Genomic DNA, 27,443 nt, shown 5'->3' with positions numbered 1-27,443 from the left:
AAGGGCATTAATTTTGATGTTGGAGATATTTCATAGAATCCTTGTAACTGACTGGATGATGAATCAATTTCAGTCCAATTTCTTTTTTCTGCATCCCCCCACTTTAGAGCAGAGAGATTGGAGAGGAAGCAGTTCGGTTCCCAGAAATAATGCTGGGCGCCCCAGGCGCACTCTGTAAACAGCTTGCAGTACTGTCTTGTAATCTCGTGATCCTTTTCTCTTCAATCTCTGTAGTGGGTGAGGGAGAGAAAAATAAAGCGATTTCTGTAGGAATTTCTCTTTTGCCTGACCCTTCCCCACATTGCAGAGATTGGAGAGTGATTCTAAGTACTGCTCTTCTACACATTGAAAATATTGTGATCATGCTGGAAGCAGAAAGAATCAGGAAAAGGATAGGACACCAGTGTGATCAAATTGGTTTTGATCTAAGTAAACAGGCACTGGAGCATTCCAAAGGGCAGGGTAGTCTTTAGGAGGCGAACAAAAACTGAAGGTGTGAAACTGAGTAGTCTTGTCTTTTTCCAATTGGTATGTTATTTCCCACTTAGCCACTGCTTTACTTAGTGGCTGAGTTGCAGATTCCAATTCAGGTTGTTAAGCAAGGACTGCCTTATTCCTATTCTGATACCCTGTAACTATCAAAAGTAGTTTGATGGAAATGTAACTAAGACTTTTCAGAGGCTGCTGCTTTGAAAACCCCTGCAAAGAGTAACAAAACTTGGTTTCCTCTCATTAATCTTTCCATTGTCAGCTAACAGCATTTTTATTCAGACATATAGTTTATAAGCACTGTTTCTGATGGTATGTATTTATTAATGTGCTTTATGTGTTAATTTTTAAAGTTATTAATCTGCTTATATTTTAGCTTATTTTAAATGTTACATTAGCAATGTTAATACAATACACTATATTTATACTCTTAGATACTATATAGTAATCAGCTATATATATATTCTTCAGTACATCAGCTATGTTCAGTAATATGAGAGGCTTTTTCCATCTAGATTGAACAATCCAGTAAACTCTCAAGCTTATAGGAGCATTTACTTATGCAAATGATTATAATATATTTTTGTTAATAAAGCATTCTTTATTTCATTATGTGATATATTAAAGGTAAAGCTATTGTAGTCATAAGTAATTTTCTATTTGTGCAGTTTCCAAATTTGAAAATGATTTATGTCTTAAAAACATTACTTTCTTTATGCAATTATATACATGGTTTGCTTTATTGTCATATGCCTTTAATGTTTTATGTTGGTTATTAAAACAATGAATTCTCAGAAGCCAAAATCAATAGAGTTACAGTTGGTAAGCTCAATAATATGTGACTACTAGTGGTTTAACAATTCCATTCATGCATCTTGGAAAAGTATTAAGCTTTTGGTCATATGACATGGGGAATTGTTTCAGAAACACATTGAAATGTAATCATATGCAAAACTTGCACACTGTTGGATTTTGCCAAAAAGTTTTAAAATTATAAAATTATTTTTTAGAGAGAATTTGAAATAAAAGTTATAAAAACACAAAGAGATTGCTTTCAATTACCTCCATGGCAGCGATAAGACAAGATACAGTTTAGGAGGGAACCTTGTCCTCTTTTGCTAAACTATAACTCCTCAGAGCACAGACTAGCATGACCTTTACTAAGAGATTCTAGTGGCAGTTTGGCAATATCTATAAAACCATTAATTCCCACATCTTCTATCATAATGTACTTCAAATTATAACACATATCATAATATAAATCATAATATACTTCAAATCAAATTGTCTCAATTAAAATATGTCATGTGGTCTGGATTTCACACATAATCCTGAACTGTAAACTCTCTTTTATGACCCTGTAGTCCCTATAGTGCATATATATAGGACCCCAGTGGGACAGTGGTTAGAATGCAGTATTGCATGCTAACTCTGCCCACAGCCTGGAGTTCAATCCTGACAGTCTTGAGATTGATTCAGCCTTCCATCCTTCCAAAGTTGGTAAAATGAAGACCCAGATTGTTGGGGGCAATATGCTGATTTTGTAAACCAATTAGAGAGGGCTCTAAAACACTATGGGTCAGTATATAGGTCTAAGTGCTATTATTATTGCTATTACTATACTCTGGGTAGGCGTCAGGAAGGGCATCTGTCAGGATAGAGGTAAGTGTAGAGTCGCCCCAACTCTACCCCAAATCTTGATCTATAATAAATGTTATTTTGTTTTGAATTAGAGCAATATGTGAATTTGTCTTAAATAATAGATTTATTATTATTTAGTAAATAATATTAAAAGATGTGCAAAGCACACCTAGATCCATTTTGGAAAGCTAAAAAACAACACTATTATGGATTAGCAACATGTATAATTTGTTTTTTTAAAAATTAGTTGTAGAGTTATAGAGAAAGAAAATTAGTAATAACCAGGGTACAGTATAATAATGGGATCACAAAATGATATTTTCATTTCTGTTTACAAATATTAGATCTAAAATATTTTTTATATAAATAGAATTAAAAGAACAGCCATTTCTATGTGGGATAGATTTGCAAAATATATATAAGAAAATGTATGTCCTGTACATTGTACTTTCAAGTAGTATAGTTATCCTAAAGTATAGTTATCCTATTCTGTTCAGTTTATCTTTGTTTTCATATCATTAACATATTTTTGTTCATTTGCACTTTACAGCGCAGAACTCTGCAAACGCAGGTTTTGCAAACTTTGATGCATTTGGACAGTCTAGTGCTTCGAGTAATTTTGGTGGTTTCCCCACAGCAAGTCAGTCTGCTTTTCAGCACCAAAATACAGGTAGAAATGCTCTAATGTTGTTAATTCCTTTAATATAAACTAATCTGGACACTATAGTTGGAATATTTCTTAGATCTCCTTGTATCTACTTGTCTTAACACACATAATCTGAAGCTCTGGGGAAACCTGAAAAATGAATGTTCCTTTTCTTTTGCTATACTTGGTGTGGGTTGTGTTCATGCATGATTTTTTTATATTATAGCTTCTGAATTACTCCTACACATGATGTAAATACTATTTATTGGAAAAATATTGGATCATATCTTAAGATAAAGAGTCTATTTTTTTCTCCTGCAAGATACATTGGTTTGGCTAAAACTACCTCATGTGTATGGACTGTTGCTTTCTTTTTCTTTTTTATTCGTTTTATGCTGTAATATTTTTTCCTGGAATGTTAATTGGTATGTCTTGATCTGTGGTTGACCACTTTCTGTTTCATTTTCCTTGTTTAAAAATGCTTAAGATTTCTTTTAAATTTTTTGTTTTTCCTTTCTGTTAATTTTAACCCCTCACACAATTTCTGGCTGTCCAGCGTTCAGAACGCTTTCATCTAGCTGCAGTTTTGGTGACTTTACTACTTCTGCTTTCCCTGGCCAGGCTATGCGCAGTAAGTTCCACCAAGGTGGGAAACTCGGCTCATTTAATTTATAGTACCATTTTTCCTCATTTCCACTGTGTCATGTTCAAGTTTTCTTACTTCTTGTTCTTCTTCAAAAGATGCTACCTAATAGTACATGCTTGCTACTGGTATATTGGCTTATTTGCACTTGAGAATTATCCCACCAAATATAGAGAGTGAAAGTCATAGTTACAATGGTTTTCTTTATGCAAATAAGTGGAAAATATAATACAATTTTTAGTATTCATGAAAATCTCAAACAATTTCAGGTTACTGTATAATGTAGTTCAATTTTTTATGTAACATTGATTCCACATTCCAGTCTCCTGTGGTGGTTCCTTTACCTGTCTTTGGATCTTTAGTGGCTCAGATTTTTGGCAGCTGCTGCCAAATGCCAGATTGGCTTTTAATAATGCCAGTTCGCCTTCCTCCACAATCTGATTATGAATGAGAGGATCAACCTAGAGTGTTTCACCAAACGTTCCTGCACACTGAGGGAGGTGTTTCCCTCCTAGAAATGTTCCCACAAGGCATGACTCAGGCCAAGGGCAGTGGAGTTATCATAATTAACCAAGAGACTTGGTGGCTTTTAGCAGCACTGCTCTGCAGTTAACAGGATATGAAACCTGTTGATAATGATAGTTGACTCTAGAGATCAAATGGGACTTCTGCTACTATTCATCATCCCTTCTATGAGCTGTTTTATGCTATGGTCAAGTTGCTAGTAGAATCCCCAAAATTTAGCACTTGGGTAGTGAGGGCTTTAATTTGCCTTTCCCTGATAAAAGATGAAATTGGCTTGGGAGTCCATAGCCACTGTGCATTTCTCCCAGATTACTAAAGGTTCGATTCATGGCAGCAGTCATGGTTTATAGAACTGTTCTTTGTCTCAGACACATGCAGTTGAGGGATGTTACTGTCCGTACTTGTGGTCAGATCACTCCCAGGTAGCCTTGGAGTTACCTGTAGCTGCTCTGTACCACAGAATAGAAGAATCCATCTGATTGGCCTCTCCCAAGTGCTTGATGGATCCCTTTGGGTTTCAGAAGAATTTAGATTCTTCTCTGAAGCTCTGCACAGCTCAACTGAGGCTTTCTTCATTGCTTGGAACAAGGTGGTGGCAACAGCTTTGTACATATGTGCCTATGAGACTCTGCTGTGGATTTTGAAAAGTTGCTAGTTTTTAGAGTAACTCTGGCACTTGAAATGGAAAAAGATAATTCTGGGGAAAAAGAGAAAGCATTTATTAAGGATTACTCATGGTGATAAGAGCAGCAAAACATCATTATTTTTCTGCTCTTTATCATGTCTACAAACAGGGCTGGTAGCCCTCTTCAAGATGATCTGGTCCCTCCTGGGCAAAGATAGATCTGAGGAACATTGGCAGGTATCTGTGAAGTCTATTTGGCACATGTTTTGGATAAAGTCTCTTGGATCCACTCTGAATTGGATCAGCTGTTCAGGTGCTTTGGGATTTTGTGTGACATAGTTTGGCATGTTTTTGTGATATTTCTGATAAAATGAACGGGCCTTGGGTGGAAAGTGGAGCCACCTGAATATTAGATTTGACTATTAGGGTTGACACTATAACACTCATGGTTGGTCAAGAGTTCCTGGGGGATGATGTATGGTTATATACACAAAGTAGTGAATGCATCCTTTAGGGAGGAGATGATTCTCACTGGAAGGTTCCTGGGAAGGTAGTTGTATTTCATATTGGGATATATTATTATTTTATTATTATTATTTATGTAATTTATATGCCGCCCGTCTCCCGTAGGACTCAGGGCGGCTTACAAAAACAAAACAAAGAATTACATAAACAATTAAAATCAGTTTAAAATTAAATTAAAATTAATTAAAAATTATTAAAATTATTTGAAGTCACCCCTACGGATTCAGCCCATTTGGTAAAAAAAGCACGTCTTCAATTCACGGCGGAAGGAGAGGAGGTCCAGGGCTGTCCTGAGGCCGGTGGGCAGCCCATTCCAGAGGGTCGGCGCTCCCACAAGGAACGCTCTCCCCCTGGGGGCCGCCAGCCGACATTGTCTGACTGACGGCACCCAGAGGAGGCCCGCTCTGTGTGAGCACACCGGACGGTGGGAGGAAGGCAGGAGATGATCCTGCAGATACCCTGGGCCTAAGCCATGTAGGGCTTTATAGGTGAGCACCAGCACCTTGAAACGAACCCAGAGAGCCACCGGCAGCCAGTGCAGCTCGTGCAGGAGAGGTGTCACACAGGAGTACCGAGAAGCCCCCGTAACAACCCGTGCAGCCGCATTCTGGACTAACTGATATAGTGCTGAAAACGTATTCAGGACAATATAGTGCTGAAAATGTATTGATATATATGTATATGACTTTTGATGGGATCAGTAAGGAGGCTGCGCATCCATGCTGGCCTTCCTTGATCTTTCAGTGGTTTTTAATACCACTGTACATGTCCTTTTGGACTGACTTCAGAAAGTTAAGATTAGGGGGAAGTTAGTTGTCCTTTCTCTGGGACCAGTTCAAGTTGATACTAGCGGAGGAAGAGATCCAGCCCTACTGCCCTGCTTTGCAGCATCTTCGGGGCTTTACATTCTCACCTATTTATATGAAACTGCTTGGTAGGGTCATCCATAGGCACAGGGTTAATATCAATTAGATAATGATACACAGCTATCCATCTCTGACCAGGACTGGACAAGTGATGCTATCAGTTTTGGAGGCTAAGGGGGATACATGTTTTTCAGATCACACTAAGTGGCTTTGGTTTTTAGGATCCCTGAAGCTGGAGGCTTTCTGTCTTTAGTTCTGAATGGAGTTCCACTTTCCCACACAGAACTAGCATGTACTTTGACGGTCTTCTTGTACTCATAGTTCTTGTTTGAAGAACAGGTGACTACTGTGGCCAAAGAGATATTTGCACAGCTCCATCCGATTCACTATAGTATGTTCAAAATACAGCAGCATAGATGTTGGTGGGTGCATCATTGTACGTACATGTAATACCGCTACTCATGAACTGCACTGGCTTTGGGGTGTAATTTGTGATACTGATTATTGCTTATAAAGCTTTTCATAGCACAGGTCCAAGTTGGGATTGGACCTGTCTGGGTCTGCCAATCCCATGAGATCCAAGAGAGTGGGCATACTTTAGGTTTCCTCTGTGAACTATGTTATCAAATGTGACCCGTCTCTGTCACAGCACCTACCCTTTGGAATAATATGACCCTTGAGTTTCAGATGAGCCTGACTCTTGTTAGTGTTCTATAAAGTTTAAAACACTGGGTTTTTTTTCCTCCAGGCATTAGGCCAGGATGTTGAATGAAACAGTTTAGTACAGGGGTGTCAAACTCAAGGCCCAGGGGCTAGATCCGGCCCGCGGGGCCACCCTGGAAACAGTGAAGGACTTGCCCATGGTGCTTCTGCCAGCAAAAACAGAGCTTGGGAGGGCTGCACACAGCCTTCCCGAGCTCCGTTTTCACTGGCAGAGGGTTGCAGGAGGCTGTTTCAGCCGAAAACCGAGTTTGGGAGAGCACTCAGGACACCACAGGCGCCCCCGACCCGAGTGATGTTGAGCTGGCCATGCCCACCCCAGCCCCCCAAGGTGAAACACAACCCTGATGCAGCCCTTAATGAAATCAAGTTTGATACCCCTAGTCTGGTAAATGTTTTTGGATGTTGAAATGTTTTGACCTCTGTAAGTGTTATTTTATGTTGGGTTTTGCCATTGTTATTTTTATTGTTTACTTTCTTTGGTATTTCAATCCCAGGTTAGACACCAAGAATCACAATTTCCTAATTAGGTGACCTTATAAATTGTGTAAATAAATAAAAAAATGATATTTTTTGATGAGAGTCAATGTGATATAATGTTAAGGTGCTGAACAGGGTGGAAACACCAGGTTCTAGTTCTTTCTTAAGCATAGAAATTGGCTGGTAACCTTTGGGACCAGTTACTCTCTCTCAGCCTTTTAGTGGATAAATGAAAACATATATATAGCAACCTGCACTGGACCAGAGTAATATAATTTGACCCTGACCGTTAATGAAAAGGCCTCCATCCAGCAGTAAATTGATTTGGATTGTGTTATTATTGCTATTTATTCTAGCATATTAATACAGATTATTTGTTTTGATGTAGAATCCAGTCTGACCTTTCAAATATTTTTATAATTTCCTTACCCAATCTATAGCCAGCAAAATAATCACTAAATTACAATTTCCAGTGGCTCAAGCCATTGAGACTATAGTAAATATGCTAGGAGTTATAGTTTAGTAGCATCTGAATGTCACAGTTTTTCATTTCTTATTTTTCTGGAAGAAGGTTGCACATACTAATCTCTTCAAAGAGAAAGAGAGCAGTGTAATCAAGCACCAACCACTAGCATTCACTTTTGCAGTTTGAAGTTTAAAACATTGAATATTTGATTACCAGAAGTGGTAATGAGGATTTTGTTCTCTAATAATATAATTTACTCCTCTTTAGCTCTCTCTTCTGCTTTTAATTCTTCATAGTAATACAGAATTTAAAAATTACAAAAAAGTTAGACCATGCTAAATTGATATGAAGTGATACTTCTTAGTTTGATAGTTTTTTAAAAAAATTAAAGGCATTGTGCTGTTTATTGGAACTTATCAAATATTGAATTTCAATCTAATTAAGTTGCAGAGAAAGACAAGACCCTAAAAACAAAACCATATTTGTGTGAATCATTGAGGCTAGTTTTATTTTATTTATTTATTTTATTTTATTTTATTTATATGCCGCCCTATCTCCATAGGACTCAGGGTGGCTCACAACAATAAAATATCCAATAAAACATGTTAAAATACATGTTAACACACACACACCCCCGCCAGTCCAGGTTGAACAACCATGTCTTTTAAGTTTTGCTACAACATGTATTTTCTTCACTCTGCTCTGAGATTGATAAGGCTAGGGCGTCTGGATTTGGAATTTAAAATACCTGTTTTCACCAATCAGGATTTTTGAATAGAGAAACTTTATTAAAGGTATGAGCTATAAGTTCATTAGCACACATGGTCACCAGATACATTTGAAGAGACTTTCAATGAAAACTTTTGAACTTATTTTGTTGCAGGTGGGAGCGCTCGATCAGTGAATGCTAACTTTGCACACTTTGATAACTTCCCCAAATCTTCCAGTGCTGATTTTGGAGCCTTCGGTGGTTCTCAGAGCAACACAACTGCAGCCAGTAAAGCTGTAGTGAATAAACCATGTCTCCAGTCAGCAGATAAATACGCAGCTCTTGCTAATTTAGATAATATCTTCAGCACAGGGCAAGGTACTAATTCTTATTCTTTGACCTGTTCTCTTACACTATTTATCATGGCTATAGTTTGTTCTGTGATGTACTATTAAAATCCATGAGATTTTTAGTAATTTCTATTACGAACAATCAATACAAGTGTTACTATAAAACTTGCACCATATTACTTGCAAGTTTGAGGCACTGGAATTTAGTTATTCTGGTGAAAATAAGGGTAATACAATAAAAATATTGATATGTACTACCTTTTTTTTGATATAATGCACCAGAGGCTATTTATGTTCTACCAATTATTGAACAAGTTATGTATCTGAAGCACTGGATCTTTTAAAATATAGTTGCTATGAATTTCAGCACATGGTAATTGTAGTAATCATAGGGTTTTGTGCCCAAATTCACACACATCTTTATTTCTGTTTGTTTATAAATTATTTTAACATTTTTCATGATGAAATTGCTTTTAAAAAAAAACCCACCCTGTTATACAAGTAGTCCTCACTACCGTGTTTAGTGACCAACTTTACAGCGGTGCTGAAAAAGTAACTTCTTGTAGTGCCCCAGCAGTCATATGTTTGAGATTTAAGCACTTCACAACCAGAGGGCATTTATGATCATTACAGCATCCTGTGGTTGCATGATTTCACATCTAAAAAGTTCTTAGCCAACATTTGACCAGTCAGTCAATGGAGAAGCCAGTAGTGAAATTGTGAAAGGTAAAAAGTGAGTTATGATCAGTTTTCACACTTATGACCATTGCATCATCCCCAGAGTCATGTGGTCAAATTAGGTGTTTGGCAACCGGCATATATATACAATGGTTGCAGCGTCCCGGGGTCTTCGTATTTTCTTTTGCAACCTTCTTAGGAAGCTTCTGACACGCAAAGTCAATGGGGGAAGCCAGATTTGCTTAAAAGACCGCATGATTCACTTTCAGTGAGTCACTTAACAACCATGACCAAAAGGTAAAATGGGGCATGAGTCACTTAACAACTGTCTTGCTTAACAATGAAAATGTTGGGCTCTATTGCGGTCATACATCGAGGACTACCTGTATATGGAGGTGAGTGTATATGTGTATATAGATAGACAGATCAATATAATACGTTTCTCAAGCTCACAGCTCTTATTTGCAGTCTCCAAATGCAGTCTTGCAAAATTGTTTGTTTAATTAGCTTTGTTAAGTTGCCCTGTGTAGCTATAAATCTATAAGCAAGTTTACCTATTACCTAACCATATTAGCTATGATTTTTATAACTAAATAGTTCTTATCTGAAACTTATACTAGTTCTTTCCTCTGGAATTTTATCTTAATTTAATTCAAGCAAGTGTATTCGTCAAATCAAGCATTTTGAAAGTATTGTGGATAATCAAGAAAAACCATCAAAACTTGCTTAGTTTTGTAATTACTGGAAGAAAACCCTATAAATATATGGCACATAAAATTCATTTTATGTGCCATATACTTATAAAGAACCCATCTGTCATAATTTATAGGATAATAAAGTTTCCTAATCAAAAACTTGCAGCTTTAATGCACTACACAGTTATGTGGTTTATAGTGCTGTACCTACTACCTTTTCTGAAATGTAATTTTGTTGATAGTATCTTACTGAAAAAATTATAATCATGGTTTCATAGAGAACATATGTATAATCTATAAAATATATTTAATGTAATAACCTTAAATGTTATTTGTTGCTGAAATATTTCTTCTAGAATAAAACCAGAGGGAATGAAATATATTTGTTTGAAGTTTCCTGTTTCCAATGTGCAGTGATATTCTTTTTATTTTTTGGTACCATCAAGACAAAATTGGCACATGAATGGTTTTCGCCTTGTGACAAACTATTCATATGTAGCAGCTATTTGCTTGGCTCAGGCCATTTCTTCACACAGTTACATGGAATTTTTTTTAACCTGTTCCTGGATTATACAAATTATAGCTATGTTTTATTCATTCAGTTTAACTGCATCACTGGGAATCAAAGCTAGTTATCTATGTGAAAGCCATAAAATGTGTGCAGAGCATACAGGATTGTCTCTTCTGTATTTAATCATAAGTATATGCTGTCTGTAGTTGTGTGGCATTAATTTAGAACTTTCCTGAGTGGGAACTCTTGTACAGTTTTTTTTTCCTTCTCAAAAAAGATGAATAAGAGGCTGAGTATATAAAATAGTTGAAAAATAAATTCATTTCCTTCCCAAAACATTTTTTATTGGAAATATGATTTTGTGGTTTTTTTTAAAAAAATGCTTATTTTCTAATACTTCTAGAGAATTGGCTAACTTGCATTGTAAAATATTGTGTGAATGTTTAATGTTGTACTTTTTTCCTCAGGTGGTAATGAGCAAGGAAATGGCTTTGCTGCCAGTACAGTACCTGCTGTGTCGGCTCCAAGTCAAACAAGTACATCTTCAGACAAGTATGCAGCTCTAGCAGAATTGGACAGTGTGTTCAGCTCCACGGCAACCACTAGTAATGCATATACTTCCACTAGTAATGTTAGCAGGTACTATTTCTTGATAAAAGTTTAATGTAAATCATTCGTGTTTAAACAAAACAAACATGAAATGGCATTTTAATGTGCAAGGTTTTTTGAAATACTGTTACTTGAAAAAAACAGATATTTTTGAATTCTGATTTCCATGAGACCCAGCAAGAACAAGCCATTATTTGAAGAGAACCATAGCTCATCTCTACCTCAAGAATTATATTGGCCCCATATCTTATCCTGAAATGAGAAATATACTGTTGCCTGCAAAAATACAGGTAGTCCTCAACTTACAATTGAGCCTAGAATTATGGTTGTAAGTCATGGTGATCATTAAGCACGGTACCCATACAATCATTTTCTTTACCAACACAATCCATGCCCTCCCCATTGCGGTCATTAAGTGTAGCACAGGTTGGGTGAGGCCTTGGGAGAAGGCACTGTAACACCTCCTCAACCTCCATATGGCCTGCTCTGGACTTCCCAGGTCCTCCTGAGGCACTTGTGCTTAGCTTTCTCTCCTATGATCTAAAAATTGCGGCTACTCTCAAAATAGTGCCTACTTCTGATATGGCATCACATGCCTCTGTATACTGTAGGAAGGGTATGGTGAATTGGCCCATTCTTCCCAAATGTGATCTTCAGAAAAGGTAAGCATGACAGCAAGTAAGAAGAGGCGGCCCAAAGGTGTATTGGGACACAACTGGCTGGGAAATAGCCCCAAGCGATGGGATGCCTGGTGGGATGGGGAAGAAGATAGGTGGGTGGGCCCGCTGTTGTGACTGCAATTGATTGTAAAGGTAGGCAGATTGCCAAGCACCGTAATTTTGTTCACGTTTTCACAGGGGTACTGCAGAAACCATAACTTTGGGTAAAGGTCAAAAGTCCCTTTATTGAGTGCCATTGTAATTTCGAATGGTTGCTGATCAGACAGCTGTAAGTCGAGGACTACCTGTAGTAGCTCAAAAGTTTACCAAAAAATAGTCTCAAGTTACTTTGCTTGAACAAACTTAGAAACTATACTTTCAAGATTAATCATTAACATTTCTAACATTTCTTAATTTAAGTTTTTATGAATGCTAATATTTATAATCCTCTTTTAATCTTTAATTTTAGGCAAATACATGCCATCTTTAGTGACATTCCTGTCAAATAAAATATAACTTTTGTTCTGAATTTAATTTCTTATCAGTTTCTTTTATTTGCTATGCATGTTACTGGTTACCTAGGCATCACAGTTTTTAATTTTATTTAACATCATTTTGAAAATGATTGCAAATCAGACCAGATTGTCTCTAAAGTTCAGTTAAGCTGGATTTTATGTTTCCATGTACAGTGATTAGCTGTAAATGTACAAATGTTGTACAACTGATGAATATGAATTATTTCTAGTAATGCTTTTGGAACAGTTCCAGTTGGTGCTAATACACAGACGCAGTCTGCATCATCCAGTGTTCCTGCTCAGTTTGGAGGTATTATAATATATTACTAAATAATCTTTCTAAACAATATCTGGTAGATTCACTTTGCATGATTATATTTTAGCTTCCTTCCACCAACAGGTATAATAAATGCAATTAAACTAAGACTACCTCTGAGACAGTTTGTATCTGTTCATGATCTAAGGCAGGGTGCTTTATATAAGAAGCAAAATGGAGAGACTTTTGTTGGAAAAATGACAATTTATTGTTTCCAACACTCTTGGAGACAAGATCATAGATGGCTTTGCTCACTGCACAGCAGAAGGGCCTTCTTTTTTCTTCCAGATTGAAGTTGGTCCATTTGTCTTCTGGACTATCACTCCTTGAGAGTAAATTGTGAAGATAGGTTTCTTTGATTGCCTTGTGAGTTGAGTAATAGGAGGTAAGATCTCCATCAAGTTCACACTGCAGTGAAGCTAAATTTATGGAGACTACAACCAATTTCTAAATCACTTTTATTGATTTATTTATTGTTTATTCATCTTTGCAATTACGGAGAAACTTAATTTTTGGAACAGATTTAATATTTCATTTTCGTGACTCTTATTTCTGGAACTACATTTAGATAGAAACATTGGAAATTTATACTTTCTGGACTTGCAAAAAGTTGGAAATTAAACAGACTTAAAATATTCAAATAGAAAGAATTTTATTTTTGAAAGACTGAAGAGAGAACAACAGAAAAGTAGGACTTAGGTGTGTTCATAGCAGATGACTGCAAAATTAGTAAAAAGTGTGGCCAGTTAGTTGTGAAGGCAAACAAATTCTGGGATGCATCACTAGAGGAACAGGAAAAAAGAGACCGAAATCCTGCTATATAGGACTTTAGTCAGACCCCATTTAGAACCCTGTATCCAGTTCTAAGCACCCCTCTTAAAAAAAGATGTGGATAAGATTGAACAAATCCAGAGACTGGCAACAAAAATGATGCAAAGTCTGAAGGATAAAACACATCCTCACAGATTAGAGGAGCTGAATATGTACACTCTGAAGGACAGAAGGGAAAGGGAACATGAATTGAAACCTTTAAATAATGAAGGATGTGAATTACCTGTAGGTACTAGAAGGCAGTATTTTCTTTATTAAGCAGAAATCAAGAATAAGGAAACATAACCTCAAAGGGACAAGAGGGAAATTCAGAAGTAATGTTAGAAAATATTACTTTGCAGAAGCAGTGGGAAGTTAGAACCAATTTGCAGCAAAGGTAGTGGGTCAGTTATCAGTGAGTTTAAACATGCTTGGGATAAACATATGTCTATCATTTGACAAAAGAGACCCACAGAGAGGGTCTCCTCAGGGTGCCATCGGCCAAGTTATGTCGGCTGGCGACACCCAGGGGGAGAGCCTTCTCTGTGGGAGCCCCAGCCCTGTGGAATGAACTGCCCCCGGAAATACGTAAGATCCCCAACCTCCGGGTATTTCGCTGTGCACTGAAGACCGTGTTGTTCCGCCAGGCCGGGCTATCGACATGATAATTTTAAATTGGGGTATTTTAAATTTCTGGGGTTTTAAATGGAGCCAAATTTATTTAATAATTTTAAATTGATGTTTGTCTTGTGTTTTTAAATAGGCCTGAGTCCTTCGGGAGAAAGGCGGTATAGAAATAAAATTATTATTATTATTATTATTATTATTATTATTATTATTATTATTATTATTATTATTATTATTATTATTATTATTATTAAAAATAAAATAATAATAAATAAAGTCCTATTTGGAGAAGGGCGGTATAGAAATAGGAACAAATAAATAAATAAATAAATAAATAAAATAATAAATAATAAAAAGTAATAAATAAATTAAAAAGAAAAAAAAGAAAAACCACTGCACTGTGGTGGTACAGTGGTAAGAATGCAGTATTGCAAGCTAACTCTGCCCATAGCCTGGGGTTCTATCCTGACTGGCTCAAGGTTGACTCAGCCTTCCATCCTTCTGAAGTTAGTAAAATGAGGATCCAGATTGCCGGAGGGCAATATGCTGGGATTCCAAACCACCCAGAGAGTACTGTAAAACACTACAGAGGAGTTTATAAGTCTAAGTGCTGTTGCTAAAAACTCAAAAGGACAGACTTGATGGTCCACATGGTCTTTTTGTGCCATCTGTTTTCTGTGTTTCTATGAAAATTGAAAACTTCCTCTTTAGCAAATCTGCATTGTGGGATTACAATCTGAAGCTTCTGAATGGCATTGGGTTTTATTTTATTATTTTCTCTACCTTTCCACTGATTGGTTGGATTTATAAACAAAGGATTTTCTTTTTTGAAAGAGTAAATAAAAAGAACCTCTTGTGTGGGAAAGCGGTCTTGTTTACATGTCAATTGTAAAACAAAACTTGAAGGTTGATTACTAGAGTACAAAATGGCTACTTTAAAGAAAACACTTGATTTATTGATTTGTGAAGTGTCTGAGCCTTTTAATTCTTTACTGGAACCAGAAGTTATTACTAATGATGAATATATCACACTGAGACAACAAAGATGGATTCACTGCTCTTACAAATGCCACTGGAAGATCATTCAAAACTTGAAAAAGAATTTGGGATTACGCTTTCAATTTGAAATATAAGCGATTTATTGTAGTTACTTCATGGAAACTAGAAATGGGCTTGAAAGATAATAAGAATTTCAGGGAGAAGAAGAAAAGATACCAGAAGAAATCAAGAGTCAGAATTTTATTTATGGAATTTAAGCATATTTGAGAGAGAGAAGGAAAATATATATTAAATTAGTTACAGATGACTATGGTTAAATGTTGTTATATCTGGTGATATTGAATGGTTGTCTGAATTGGATAGTGTTTCTTTTGGAAATGTCTATTGGGGTAATGGATTTGTTTTTGATATTTAATAAGTGGTTATTTTTTGGTCATGTTTAATTGATAAGTGAGCAATGGAGGAGTGTAAACTAAATGGAAAGGGAGCTATATATTAAGTTACTAGATATTTTTGTTAATTTTTATTGGATGTTTACTCATTAATAAGGAAGCTATAGATTTAAAGAAGAGTTTATAGAAATTTGGGTGAGGCATAGAATGAAGAGGTATTTGGTTGTATTTTAAAAGGTAGTGATGTTTTGGACTTTTTGAGAGAAACTAAAAGAAATTTAATTTTGATTTTTAGAAATAATGAGACTTTTAAACTAAGAGTTGGATATATTTTTTTATCTATATCTGTAGAAAGAAAGTCAGAAGCTTTTTCTTTTTTCCTTTTTTTGGATTTTTATTTGATTTTTTAATTTTTTCTTGCTTGTTCACTTTTGTTCATATTTTTAAAATTTAATAAAATTAATTTTTTTAAAAAAATGGGCAATTTGTAATGATTTAATCTTTGTAAACTAAGAGATGAACTTTTATATTCTGCAGCTCCTGAAAATAATTATTTGATTTATTCCACAGCTGACAACTATGAGATCCTAATTCAGATAAAATACAAAACTATAGTTAATTCCAATTTCCTTTTTGTTCAGGTAACAGTCTTGCATCTAAGTTGGTGTATTAAGCAGACTATGATAAAACTACCTCATTGATTAAAATATAACTTAAAACTGATTTGTCATGCTGTTTATATAAGCAAATTTGTAAAAACGATATCCTTTATTCAGTGTCAGTGCTTCATTTTTCAGCAACACCATCCACAAATCCGTTTGTGGCTGCACCTGTAGCTGCAGTAGCAGCATCAACAAATCCATTCCAAACCACCAGCCGAGGAGCAGCAGGTTAGGAAAAATATATCTACAGTTATGTTTGATAGCAATTTTTGTTCTGTTTTTAACAGGTACACATAACTTTGTGATATAGTTAAAGTACATATGAAATTAGTTATGAAATCTCATGGGCATTAGGCTTATTTTTTTGGGTTGACCAGTTATGAATAAGCAGTATGCATAGATTAACTAAATCCTTTTAATTGCTTTTTGAAGGTTAAATCTATTTAATAACATGTTTGTAATTCAGGCACTTGTGCTACTCTTGTAGAATACTTTAATATTTAAATTTGTTTTTACAGATTTAACTTTGATATAATTTATTCTTTGATTTTGGTGGACACATATTTGTTGTAAAGCTAATATTTCTACACTGAAGGAATTAACTTGTGCTGGTTAAAACCAATTTATTTCAATGTTTTGGGAAATAACTTAAAAAAATCATAAAATAAGTTTTGACAAACTGATTAAATGTTATCAACTGAAGAAATTGTTTATAAATAAATTGACAATATCTGGTCTCTTTGTGACTTCTCATAAGGCCTTTCAGGAGCAATTCACTCTCATATATTTCCTCAGGCTCACTTTGGTAGGTGGCCACATTTTATATAAATTTCAGGTGGCTAATTTTTTATTTGCTTGTGAAAGCTTACTGCAGTTACAAGTTCCTTTGCATGTACAACTTTTTCAACCTTCCTTCCATATTATGAAATGGAGTGGGCATGGATGGTGATTGACTGACTATAAAATTATACATTAACACATTACTTGTTGTAAATTTAACACTTCAGTCCTAAGCACATGTATTAAAAAATATGTCCATTAATTTCATTGGGACTTGCTGTCAATTAAGTGTGCTTAGAGTTGTGAGCTAAAGTTGCTACATTTTACCTCCATGGTCACATATGTAGAACGTTTAAAATGAGTTTTGAAGCTTGTACTCCTAATACCTTTAGTGATACTAATGATGTCAAACCATTGTACCTTGTCACAATGTGTTTGGTTTTTCTGTATTAGCAAGTACAGTTAGTTATCTTCCCTGCTAATAATGGCTTGTGTAAGCTTTGTTGGTCTCCTGTCTGTTTCTTGTCTATTTTATATTTGTGCACCTATTTATTCCACAATAAGCGCTTTCATCATGTCTTTCTTGACTAGCCATAACTATTGATTGGTGGGTATATTGATAAACTTACACCAGATCTCTACAATATAATTTTTATATGTAAAAATGCTTCAATAGAGTAATTGTCAATAATTTTTCTCCTGAAGCTTTTAATATATATCATAGAATTCTGCAAAATTTTAAATTGTTCATTGCTAGATTGTGTCAGGTGAAATAATTGGATAATATCCTTTACATATTCTATTCAAAATTCAAGAAAGTGATTAATGAACAATTTTCTTTAACTTCACCCTTTCAAGAAAAAGAAAAATAGTGTTAGTTGCAGTTTTAAGAATGAATATTTATTGATGTAGTCTGAGTAAGTGGAATTTGGTTTTTGATCCATGCTGTGAACCAAAGAGAATTTAGTTTGCAGCTGAAGCAGTTTGTTAGAATTTCTACAGAACTTTTTATAAGGAAATTATTTGTCAAATGGCTTTTTCTTTGATGAGCTACATGATTTCATGATGCTCTAGAAATTATTTCTGCTCTTTAATTATTCTCTATTAAAAACATCAAAAATTAGTACTTGTGTTATGTAGCCTTTCCCCAAAAATGAACATACCTTCAACAAGGTACTGGCAAATATTATATTAAATTAAAGGAGCAGTCCAGACAAGTTTTGGCTATATGTCAATAAAAACTAAAAGTTTAATGGTTTTAAGGCTAGCCAGGTGACTGGTTGCTTCACAAAGAATTCTGTCAAAATGCTTTTTAGTGTGACCTAATAATAAAAGTTGAACACAAATAATTAATTGCTATTGTTTCTTTCATCAGCCACAACATTTGGCACAGCCTCCATGAGTATGCCCGCAGGATTTGGAACAACTGCCTCATACAGTCTTCCTACTAGCTTTAGTGGTAACTTCCAGCAGCCTGCATTCCCAACTCAGGCAGCTTTTTCTCAGGCTGCTTTCACTCAGCAACCTAATGGTAAATGCTTGCATATTACATTTTGTTTCAAGAGTACAGTGATTATTTTAAAACAATTCATTTTCCTGGTTTATCTTTGAAACTTGTATTTGCCATGATTTTGTTGGTGGGCCAATGAAATATTGTTTTGCATTATTAAATGTAACTGGTAATGTACAGGCAGTTCATTTACAGTACTGAAAAAAGTGATTTAGGACTGTTTTTCATATTTACAACCATTGCGGCATCCCCATCTTCACATGATTAAAATTCAGATGCTTGGTAACTGACTCATATTTATGACAGTTGCAGTGTCCTGCAATCATATGATCACCTTTTGCTATCTTCTGACAAGTAAATTCAATAGGGAAGCCAGGTTCATTTAGCAATTGTGTTACTAACAACTGCAGTGATTCACTTAACAACTGTGGCAGGAAAGGTCATAAAATGGGGCAAAACTCACTTCACAACTGTCTCACTTAGCGACAGAACCTTGAGCTTGATGAGATTTGATCTGCCAAACTGCTGGCGGCCGGAGATCAGCAGAAGTAGCCTGCAGTACTGCACTCTAACCACTGTGCCACTGTGGCGCATATTGAAATAATGTTAACTGACTTTTTTCTGTTTATCCATTAATCTTTAAAGATACAAGAATCACATTTGGCAAACTTGATATATCCCAGTGCTACTTTGTATAGGGCTTTATAGGAAATTTTGAATTGTTCCACAAGCCTATTAATGTTCATTCAGTGATTACAAATTGGTGTAACACAATTTCTACTGCAGCTTAAGTAGGAGCTGCAAGTCCAGGAGTACTGCCAAATCTTGGGACTATATATCATAACTGTCATGAAACTGATGTTAATGAATCACCTAGTTGTTTATGGACAAGATTTGAAAGGATTTAAATTTAGCTTATTTCTCCAAATCTGATATCTAACAAGCACTATTTCAGGATATGTATATCATCTCCAGTTTAGTCTAAAGTGGCAATGTTCCATTGAGAGTCATCTGCATATCAATGATAACCTCATTCCAAAGCCATAAATGACCTCCTATAGAAAAAAAGATAGAGAAAGTGGTCATGCAGGTAGTCCTTGTTTCACAGTCAAAATTGAGCCCAAAATTTATGTTGCTAAGCAAGGCAGTTGTTAAGTGAGATTTGCCCCATTTAGGAACTTTTTTGCCTTGGTTGTTAAGTGTATCACTAGTTTTTAAGTGAATCTGCAGTTATTAAGTGAATATGATGCTGACTTGGAAAGTTACAAATAGTGATCACATGACCGCAGGACAGTGCAACTCATAAAATACATGTCAGTTGCCAAGTGACAAAATTTTGATCACATGACCATGGAGATGCTACAACAGTCATAACTGAAAAACAAGTCACTTTTTCAATATTACTAAATGAATGGTTATAAGTCAACTATATGTAATTCTGTTGTTAAGTTACTTTTAATATATTTTAATATATGGGATCCCATTTTGTTTGGAATAAAATATTTAATTTATTGTTTAATTGTTTAATTGATTTATTTGATTGAAAATATTTAGTAATTAAGGGACTGATTTTGGAGAATGGAGTATATGCATAATATGATATTTGACAAGGTAATTTTTAATATTTTATTGCAAAGGTACTGGCTTTGCTGCGTTTGGACAAGGAAAATCAGTAGTAACCCCATTTGGACAAGTTACAGCTGTTGGAGTCTCCAGTAATCCTTTTATGGTAAGTGAACACTATGGGTCAGATTTATGGGTCTCTTAATTCATATACATATATTGAGAAATAGGTTGTCCTCAAAAGGATATCAAAAAGGGAATACCAAACACCCCACCCCTGCAAATCCTAAACCTGCAACTTTCTCTGGAATATTTTAAATTATTTATATTTAATATTTTATTTAATTCTATCTTATGTATAATATGGTCCTCATTTGATTGAAATTGAAAAATTGCATCATCTAAAAATTGAATGTTAGGAGATTTAAATGATATAAATAGGATTTTAAAATGTTAATTAATTTAAATAATTTAAAGAACTGTACAGAAATCATAGTTTGAAATGATATGACTATGTTTTATATATATATATATTTCTGTGCACAGCAGGAATCAAAGCACTATCAGTAAGACATTATTTCTGTTTCATGAATTATTCAAACACTTGCAACTATTCATATAATTTATATTTGAATTTGATTTGTCAAGATGCATGTGTAATTATTTCTTGAGAGATTTCTCTCTTTTTTTTTTTCTTTTTCTTTTAGGCAGGAGCAGCAACGGGGCCTTTTCCAACAGGAAGCTCAGCAACCAATCCTTTCTTATAGCCTTATAGACACTTTACTTAAAAGAACTCTATGTGATCACATAACATCTCTATGCCTCTTGCACTGTTGTCTTGTTTCACTGACCTTAGCTTTAAACACAAAATAAGTCTTTCAGAGAGAAAAAAAGTCTGCATTGTGTATTAAAACCAAGGAACACCAGGTGATGTACAAAACATGGAACTGTGGTAACATCCTTTCTTGTGCAATGGCAGGAGAATGTTAATAGTATCATGTATATTAAAATTGGCTAATATTAAGTTATTGCAGATATCATTCATTATGCTGCAGTATTGTACATATTTTTCTCTTAGGAATTAGTTATTTGTGCATATCAGTATTTGTAACTTTTAACACACTGTTATGTGAAAAATGTTACTGGGAGAAATAGATCAGCCAGTTTAAAGTGCTGTCATATATCTTGGAATGAATGGCCTACATCATTTTAACATTGCTTGTTGGGATTTATGAATTCAGAACTGAAGTTTTATTCATTTCTTGAAGTGTTTTTTTTTTCTTTCCTGAAGAGCTCTTCTATTTATACATGCCTAAATTCTATATAATGTGGAGGGATACCTGTCTGCATAATAAAGCTGATCGTGTTTTGCTACAGATTGCAGGTGGACAAAATAAATATTAAAAAAGTGTGTTGTTGTCAGCATTTGCACTAACCAATTTTGTTAATTTTCAAAATCATTGACAAAATTTTGAAATTGCATTATTTCCTTGGCTGTTTCAGTAAGGCTGCAAATTGTTAACAATCATGTTAACAATAGGAATGTACCTACTGATCAATCAGTAAAATATGAAATTGCTTTTTTTTTTTGAAAACTGTATAACAAATTAACTTAAAATGTTAAGTATATTTCATTTCATTTATTGTTTAAACGTTTCTTCATTTCAACTTGCAGTCATTGTTCATTCTTATTACTTAAAACAAGTTGGTAAGATTGATTTTGCAGCATTATTGAAATCAAACAGCCAGCAAATACATAATAAAACCAAACTTTAGCTTTGGTATGGATATGCATACTGTGGATTTTGAATGAATACTGTGCTCTACCAGAAGAATTATTGTTCAGCAGTTATTTGCAAAGTAAATGCCATGGCAGCGTATTTATTGATGAAAGCTGATCGAGCAATGTTTCTGTAGATTTTAGGTAATTTGTAACTCAAATATTTGATGTTTGTCAATAGAAATACACATTTTGTATGCAATTATATTATCGGTGACAAATATAAATCCACACACAGTGTAATCCTGACACAGATCATTACTTCATAAAATTAAGTGACCTGAAGATTTGAACCAAGATGATTCATATACCATGCTTTTAGGGTGCATTGATACAGAAAAGATCGGAATTTCTCTCAAAGGATGGTTGATTAATGAGGAGGGGAAAGTGTTCTCTTTGTGGAATTTAAACACAATGCTTTCAGATTGTCATTAGCATTAATCTGGGATATAAAAATAGTACTTAATATCGTTGCTAGTGGATAAGGCTATTTGGAACATTGAAATAGCACATCCCTACATATCCTATACTTTGGGTAGAATGTAAAGTAAAGGATTTTTCAAAAAGTTTCCTCTAAAATTTTTAATAGGAGGATGGAAATTAGGATGGAGAGAATATGTTGGGTAAATTACCAGTTTCTGTCTGGAATTACCAGGTTAGTGTGTTTCTGAATTTTCTGTAGCCTTTTTGAGAGAGATAGCTTAAAAGGCAAACAGAACATTATGTTTGGATGTCTGTTAACGTGGTAGTGCTGAATTGGGATATGTCCCAAAAAGGCAATTTTATGTGTTCCAGTATATGCAACATTTGTCTTAGTTTCAGTGAGTGCATCTTGATGAAAAGGTGAATGGAGTCAAGTTAAGAGCTTTCTAGTCATTTTAAATCATGAAAAATATGTCATTTTCATGCATACATACATTAATTTGGGTCAGTGAATCCTTGAAATTGCAATTAAAACTTTACACCTGTATATAGAATGTGGCATAAGAGTCAGCAAAGAGCCACATTTTTTTTATGATTAAAGAACCTCAGCTTTTTAATGGAAGAATAATTCTGTAGGAGAATGTTTTTAACTCATCCTTGGTACTGTATTTCTACCTTCTTTCCCTTCTCATTGACTCTGCTGGGGGGAATGGGAATATTATGCATTCACTTAGATGCCTTGAATTTTAAGAACAGGAATTTTCCTTTTCTGCTGCTTTCATTTCTAAGTTTTAAAAAAATCATTGTATCAGTGCTTAAGGAAAAGGTGGTATTTTTACTGTTGAACTTAATATAATCCTCATGTTGAATTTTTGTTTCAGGTGATAAAAGACTTTTCTATGTTTTTTCTAGAAATGATTTCCATTTTCTGAGTAATATTACATTGAAAAACTGTTTTTTTTTTTTTTAAAAAATGAAATTCAGTGTGTGTGTATTGTGAATAAAGCAGCCTTGCAGCATGTAACTGCAAGCACCAATTGGCATAGTGCTGTTTGATAGAGAGAATCCTCGAATTCACACAGTGGCAGATGAATAAATCTGAGATAACAGTACAATACCCATCGTCATTGAACTCCCCAGTAAAACATGTCCAGCCAGTTAAATGGAATCTAACATGTATGCACATCTTAATGGGCACAAAGCATTTCTGCAAAAAATCTGCTAATATAATTTTGGCTGTTGCATCAGATGAATTTTTTGCAAATTTTATACTCTATGCTGCTATATTTAGATATTTAAATATTAGAGGGGTTTTTTTGGTTTTTTTTTAAAAAGCCCCCTGTTCTGGTATTCAAATTGGTGACTGGGCAATTATATTACGTTTTAATTGGGCTTTACTTTACCACTGAGAAGCTTGCATTTCCAGTACTGTGTGCCCATTTTTTTTTAATCAACTGTGTCTTATTGAAGATCTTACTTCTTGGATGGTTACATTAAATACATTTCAGTGTGAGGTAAGAAATTTGCAGTGCTTAAAAAAAGTCAGATATTTAGCTAAAAAACAAAAACAAAAAAGCCTTATCCATGTTTCAAATGATTTAGTGAGAGTATCTTTTTTCATACTTATGAAATAATCTATACTATGATAAAAAATCATTTTCAACATAGTGGAAAAATCTTTTTTCTATACAGGTAGCCCTTTACTTACGACCACAATTGAGCCCACAATTTATGTTGTTAAATAAGACATTTGTTAAGTCAATTTTGCCCCATTTTATGACTTTTCTTGCCACTGTTAAGTGAGTCACTGCAGTTGATAAATTTGTAATCCTATTGTTTAGTGAATCTGGCTTCCCCATTGACTTTGCTTGTCAGAAGGTCACAAAATGTGATCACATGACCTTGGGACCCAGAAATGGTCATAAATATGAACCAGTTGCCAACCATCTGAATTTTGATCACATGATCATGGGGATGCTGAAAAGGTGGTAACTGAAAAATGGTTATAAGTCACATTTTTTAGTGCTGTTGTAACTTTGAACGGTCACTAAACAAACTACTATATTGTAAATTGAGGATTACCTGTATAATTTGGAGTTCATCTCCTGAAATAATGGCATGCACTCAGTATTCCCCACATGTTATTTTAAATTCCTTAGTGGACTCTGTTGTTTAAATATATCCTATGTTTTCTCCAAATGCATATATTTTATTATTAGCTTTAAGTTTTATATAATTTATGATATACTTTGCAGTGTATTATAAATTCTGTTGAGTTCAGTGGAGATTACATTTTAGGTTGAGGTGGATTCCCCAATTTTGAAACACTTTTGAGTTTTTATTTTCCAGACATGAAGATCAAAATCTCTCCAAGGATTAAGCATCTATTTTGCCCCTTGCTTTCTATATTGCCAACAACATTCTCTGTGTTTTTATTTTATATTATTTTAAAACATATTTTATTGTATGCCACTCAGAGTCAGTTATGTAAGGTGGTAATTATATACAATAAATCAATTAAGTAAATAACCAATTCTGGCAAAGTAGTTTGAAAAAGGAACGTGCAGTCTTAGTTAGGATTCCATCTATTTTAACAGATCATTATTATAGGCATTAAGTTTGCTAATTAAGCTTGATAATATTATGCGTATTGCAATAATTTCAAGATAGGAGATATTTAAAAATATTTTTGCTAAACTTCAAACTGAGAACAGAATGAATCAGTCCATATGAGAACATACTGTGTTTTAAATGTTTTTATTATCATAAAAATTAAATACTGGTGTTATCTCACAGAAAATTAATTAAACAATATTTATCATTTCTTAATAGATTGCATCATGTCCCCATACATCAAAAAATACAATAATCTGTAAACTTCAATTTTCTCACCATCTTTTATAATGGATGACTTTTCCCCAGCACTTCCAAGATTTTTCTACCTGATGTTTATAATAAAATAGTGCCATCATTTTATTTTTATTTATTTTGAGTATTTGTGTGCTCAAGACAATTAGCAAATACAATTAAACTACATAATATTAAAACAAACTTCACAAAATTGTTAATCTAAACTATTTTAAATGTTTGAAACAAAATAATTAAAAGATGTGTAAACAAGCATGTTTTGAGCTCTCCTTCCCCACCAGTTTAAATGAGGGAGAATTGTTTCTCATGGCAGTTTATTCCAGAACAAGGAAATTATAAAAGCAGAATTTACTATGGATGTGAAATCTATCCATGGAGGGAGTAGCAAAAAATGCTCAATGATCTGAGACTGAACAGGAAATTAGACTAAATAAGATATCCTATAAACTTTTATACACTCAGAAGGCTCAGAAGTAACCAACATCTAGTAAAAGGTTATCTTTAGCTTTTTCAATGCATACATCCTGCAATTCATAGAAAATATTCTAGAGTTTGGTGCTTTTTTAAAGAAAAATAAGAAAATTACATAGCCAGAGAATGGTTGTGTAATTGGTTAAAGCAGGTTAAAAGTAAAATAGTCTACTTATTACTAGAGAAGAATATGAAAAGAATAATGGGAACAACAAACGGACTCGAAACGATGACAATTCTTGAGAATATCAGTTTGATCAATGACAAACCTTTGATGCCAAAGATGAAACACAAAGGAGTCCAAAAGTGAATCTCTACATAAACTTACATTCTAATTATTTCTCCTAGCAACTAATAGGTTGAGAAGGCTCAATGAGACAATGTATATAAACATTGGTTTTTATCAGTTTCAACATGAGGGTACTGTGGGCCCTGGGAGGCACTGCTCACCATACAAGCTGCTTGATCCAGGGCCAACTACATGTTCAGACTATTGTCAAGAGTGACCTGATAAACACAGTGCACTTATCCATCCACTAAGAATTTCACAGAATTACAATGCTACCTATTTGCAAAAAATTTAACTGAACAAAAATAATAAAGGTGGGATATAAATAAATACATTTCCGTTTTTTCTGAGCATAGTATATGCACATCTCTCCCCAAGGAAACAATCTATTGCCTTGAAATGGCTATTTATTACCATCTTTATTAAAAGATTTAAGTAAGACTTAAGATAATGGTAGAACTGAATATGGAACAAAATCTGTTCTGAACCCCAAACATCCCACTCAGGCAGTTCTGCAGTATTATCCCTGCACTTCCCAACATAACATTATCCACCAATCTTTCCGATCCTTAGCCATTGTCTGTGTGCCTATTCCTAACAAGGATATTTCGGCAATTCTCAGTGCAGCAAATCCCCCTAGCTGTGTGTTTCTCACCTTTCCAGTGCTTTCCCTCTCCTCAGTGATCCTTGGTGTCGTCCTGGTGAAAGAGAGGTGAGAATGGGTTGTCTATGGCAGTGGTCCCCAACCCCCGGTCCGCGGACCGGTGCCGGGCCGTGGAGTACCTGGCACCGGGCCGCGCAGCGGCCGGGGGACATGAACGCTGCAGCGCAAAGGCTCCTGGGCCGTGCACAATGGGCCGTGCGCAAAAGCTCCTGGACCGTGCCCCCACCCCTGCGCGCGCTCAGCGGGCCGCGGCGATAAAAAGGTTGGGGACCACTGGTCTATGGCACTCTGCTGACCTCCCCTGCCATGTGAGGAACTGGCATCTCTCCCCTTTCAACTTTTGTTTGTGCCTTCCATCAGCAGCACTATTGACACACATGCAGATATAAAACAATCCTTTCCACCCCCATCTTGGACTTTTCCTTACTCTTCTCTGAACACTTCATCATTAGAGCAATCATGTTTTAGTTTTTATCCATTTCAAAATAGCTTCTTTCATTCTATAGACCAAAAACTTCAAAATGATTTTTTTCTGTTCAGATATGAACTATACAAAGCAGCTGTTTTCTGCCCACAATACTTTGGCATGGAAGATTATGCATATCCCCAGTGAACAAAGTTCTCTGAAAAACTTAAAATGAGATATTAATATACTTGAAACAATAACCATAAAACAACAAAAACATTGACTCCTTAAAAACCTAGGCTGGACATGTATCCTCAAGAGGAGTGAAGACCAGTAACAATTCCTCAGGGAATGTAGCCCACAGTTGGGGACACTACTGAGCTATATAGTACTTTGTGCTCTAAAATTTCCTCCACAGCTGAAGTTATCTTCAAAATCCCTTGCCTCAGTCAGGTGTGTAACAAGGCAAGATTTCAGATAGTCAGATTTTCATCCATTCAGGATTAAAGATGGGAAATCTGCAACTCTCCA

General features: G+C 34.9%; 1 protein-coding gene across 11 annotated transcripts in view; it reads left to right on the top strand.

The window, feature by feature from the left end:
* Positions 1-23,251, top strand: part of AGFG1 (ArfGAP with FG repeats 1) — a 35,601-nt gene extending 12,350 nt beyond the window's left edge. For 2 of the 11 annotated variants that reach the window (XM_034439361.3, XM_034439367.3), the window contains exons 6-15: positions 2,681-2,800; positions 3,333-3,422; positions 8,510-8,713; positions 11,037-11,208; positions 12,583-12,662; positions 16,294-16,386; positions 16,916-16,963; positions 18,314-18,469; positions 20,086-20,177; positions 20,719-23,251. In XM_034439361.3, the coding sequence (XP_034295252.1) occupies positions 2,681-2,800; positions 3,333-3,422; positions 8,510-8,713; positions 11,037-11,208; positions 12,583-12,662; positions 16,294-16,386; positions 16,916-16,963; positions 18,314-18,469; positions 20,086-20,177; positions 20,719-20,778 (1,115 nt within the window). In that variant the 3' untranslated portion in view covers positions 20,779-23,251. The remainder of the gene's footprint in view (positions 1-2,680; positions 2,801-3,332; positions 3,423-8,509; positions 8,714-11,036; positions 11,209-12,582; positions 12,663-16,293; positions 16,387-16,915; positions 16,964-18,313; positions 18,470-20,085; positions 20,178-20,718) is intronic. The other 9 variants (XM_034439363.3, XM_087872657.1, XM_034439366.3 and 6 more) reach the window with 7 other exon arrangements.
* Positions 23,252-27,443: the final 4,192 nt, after the last annotated feature.

Source organism: Pantherophis guttatus, chromosome 6, assembly GCF_059756535.1.
Source record: "Pantherophis guttatus breed Tessera chromosome 6, ASM5975653v1, whole genome shotgun sequence".
Taxonomy (NCBI): domain Eukaryota; kingdom Metazoa; phylum Chordata; class Lepidosauria; order Squamata; family Colubridae; genus Pantherophis; species Pantherophis guttatus.
Note: the sequence above shows the minus strand (reverse complement) of the source record. Positions and strands in the feature narration are given on the sequence as shown.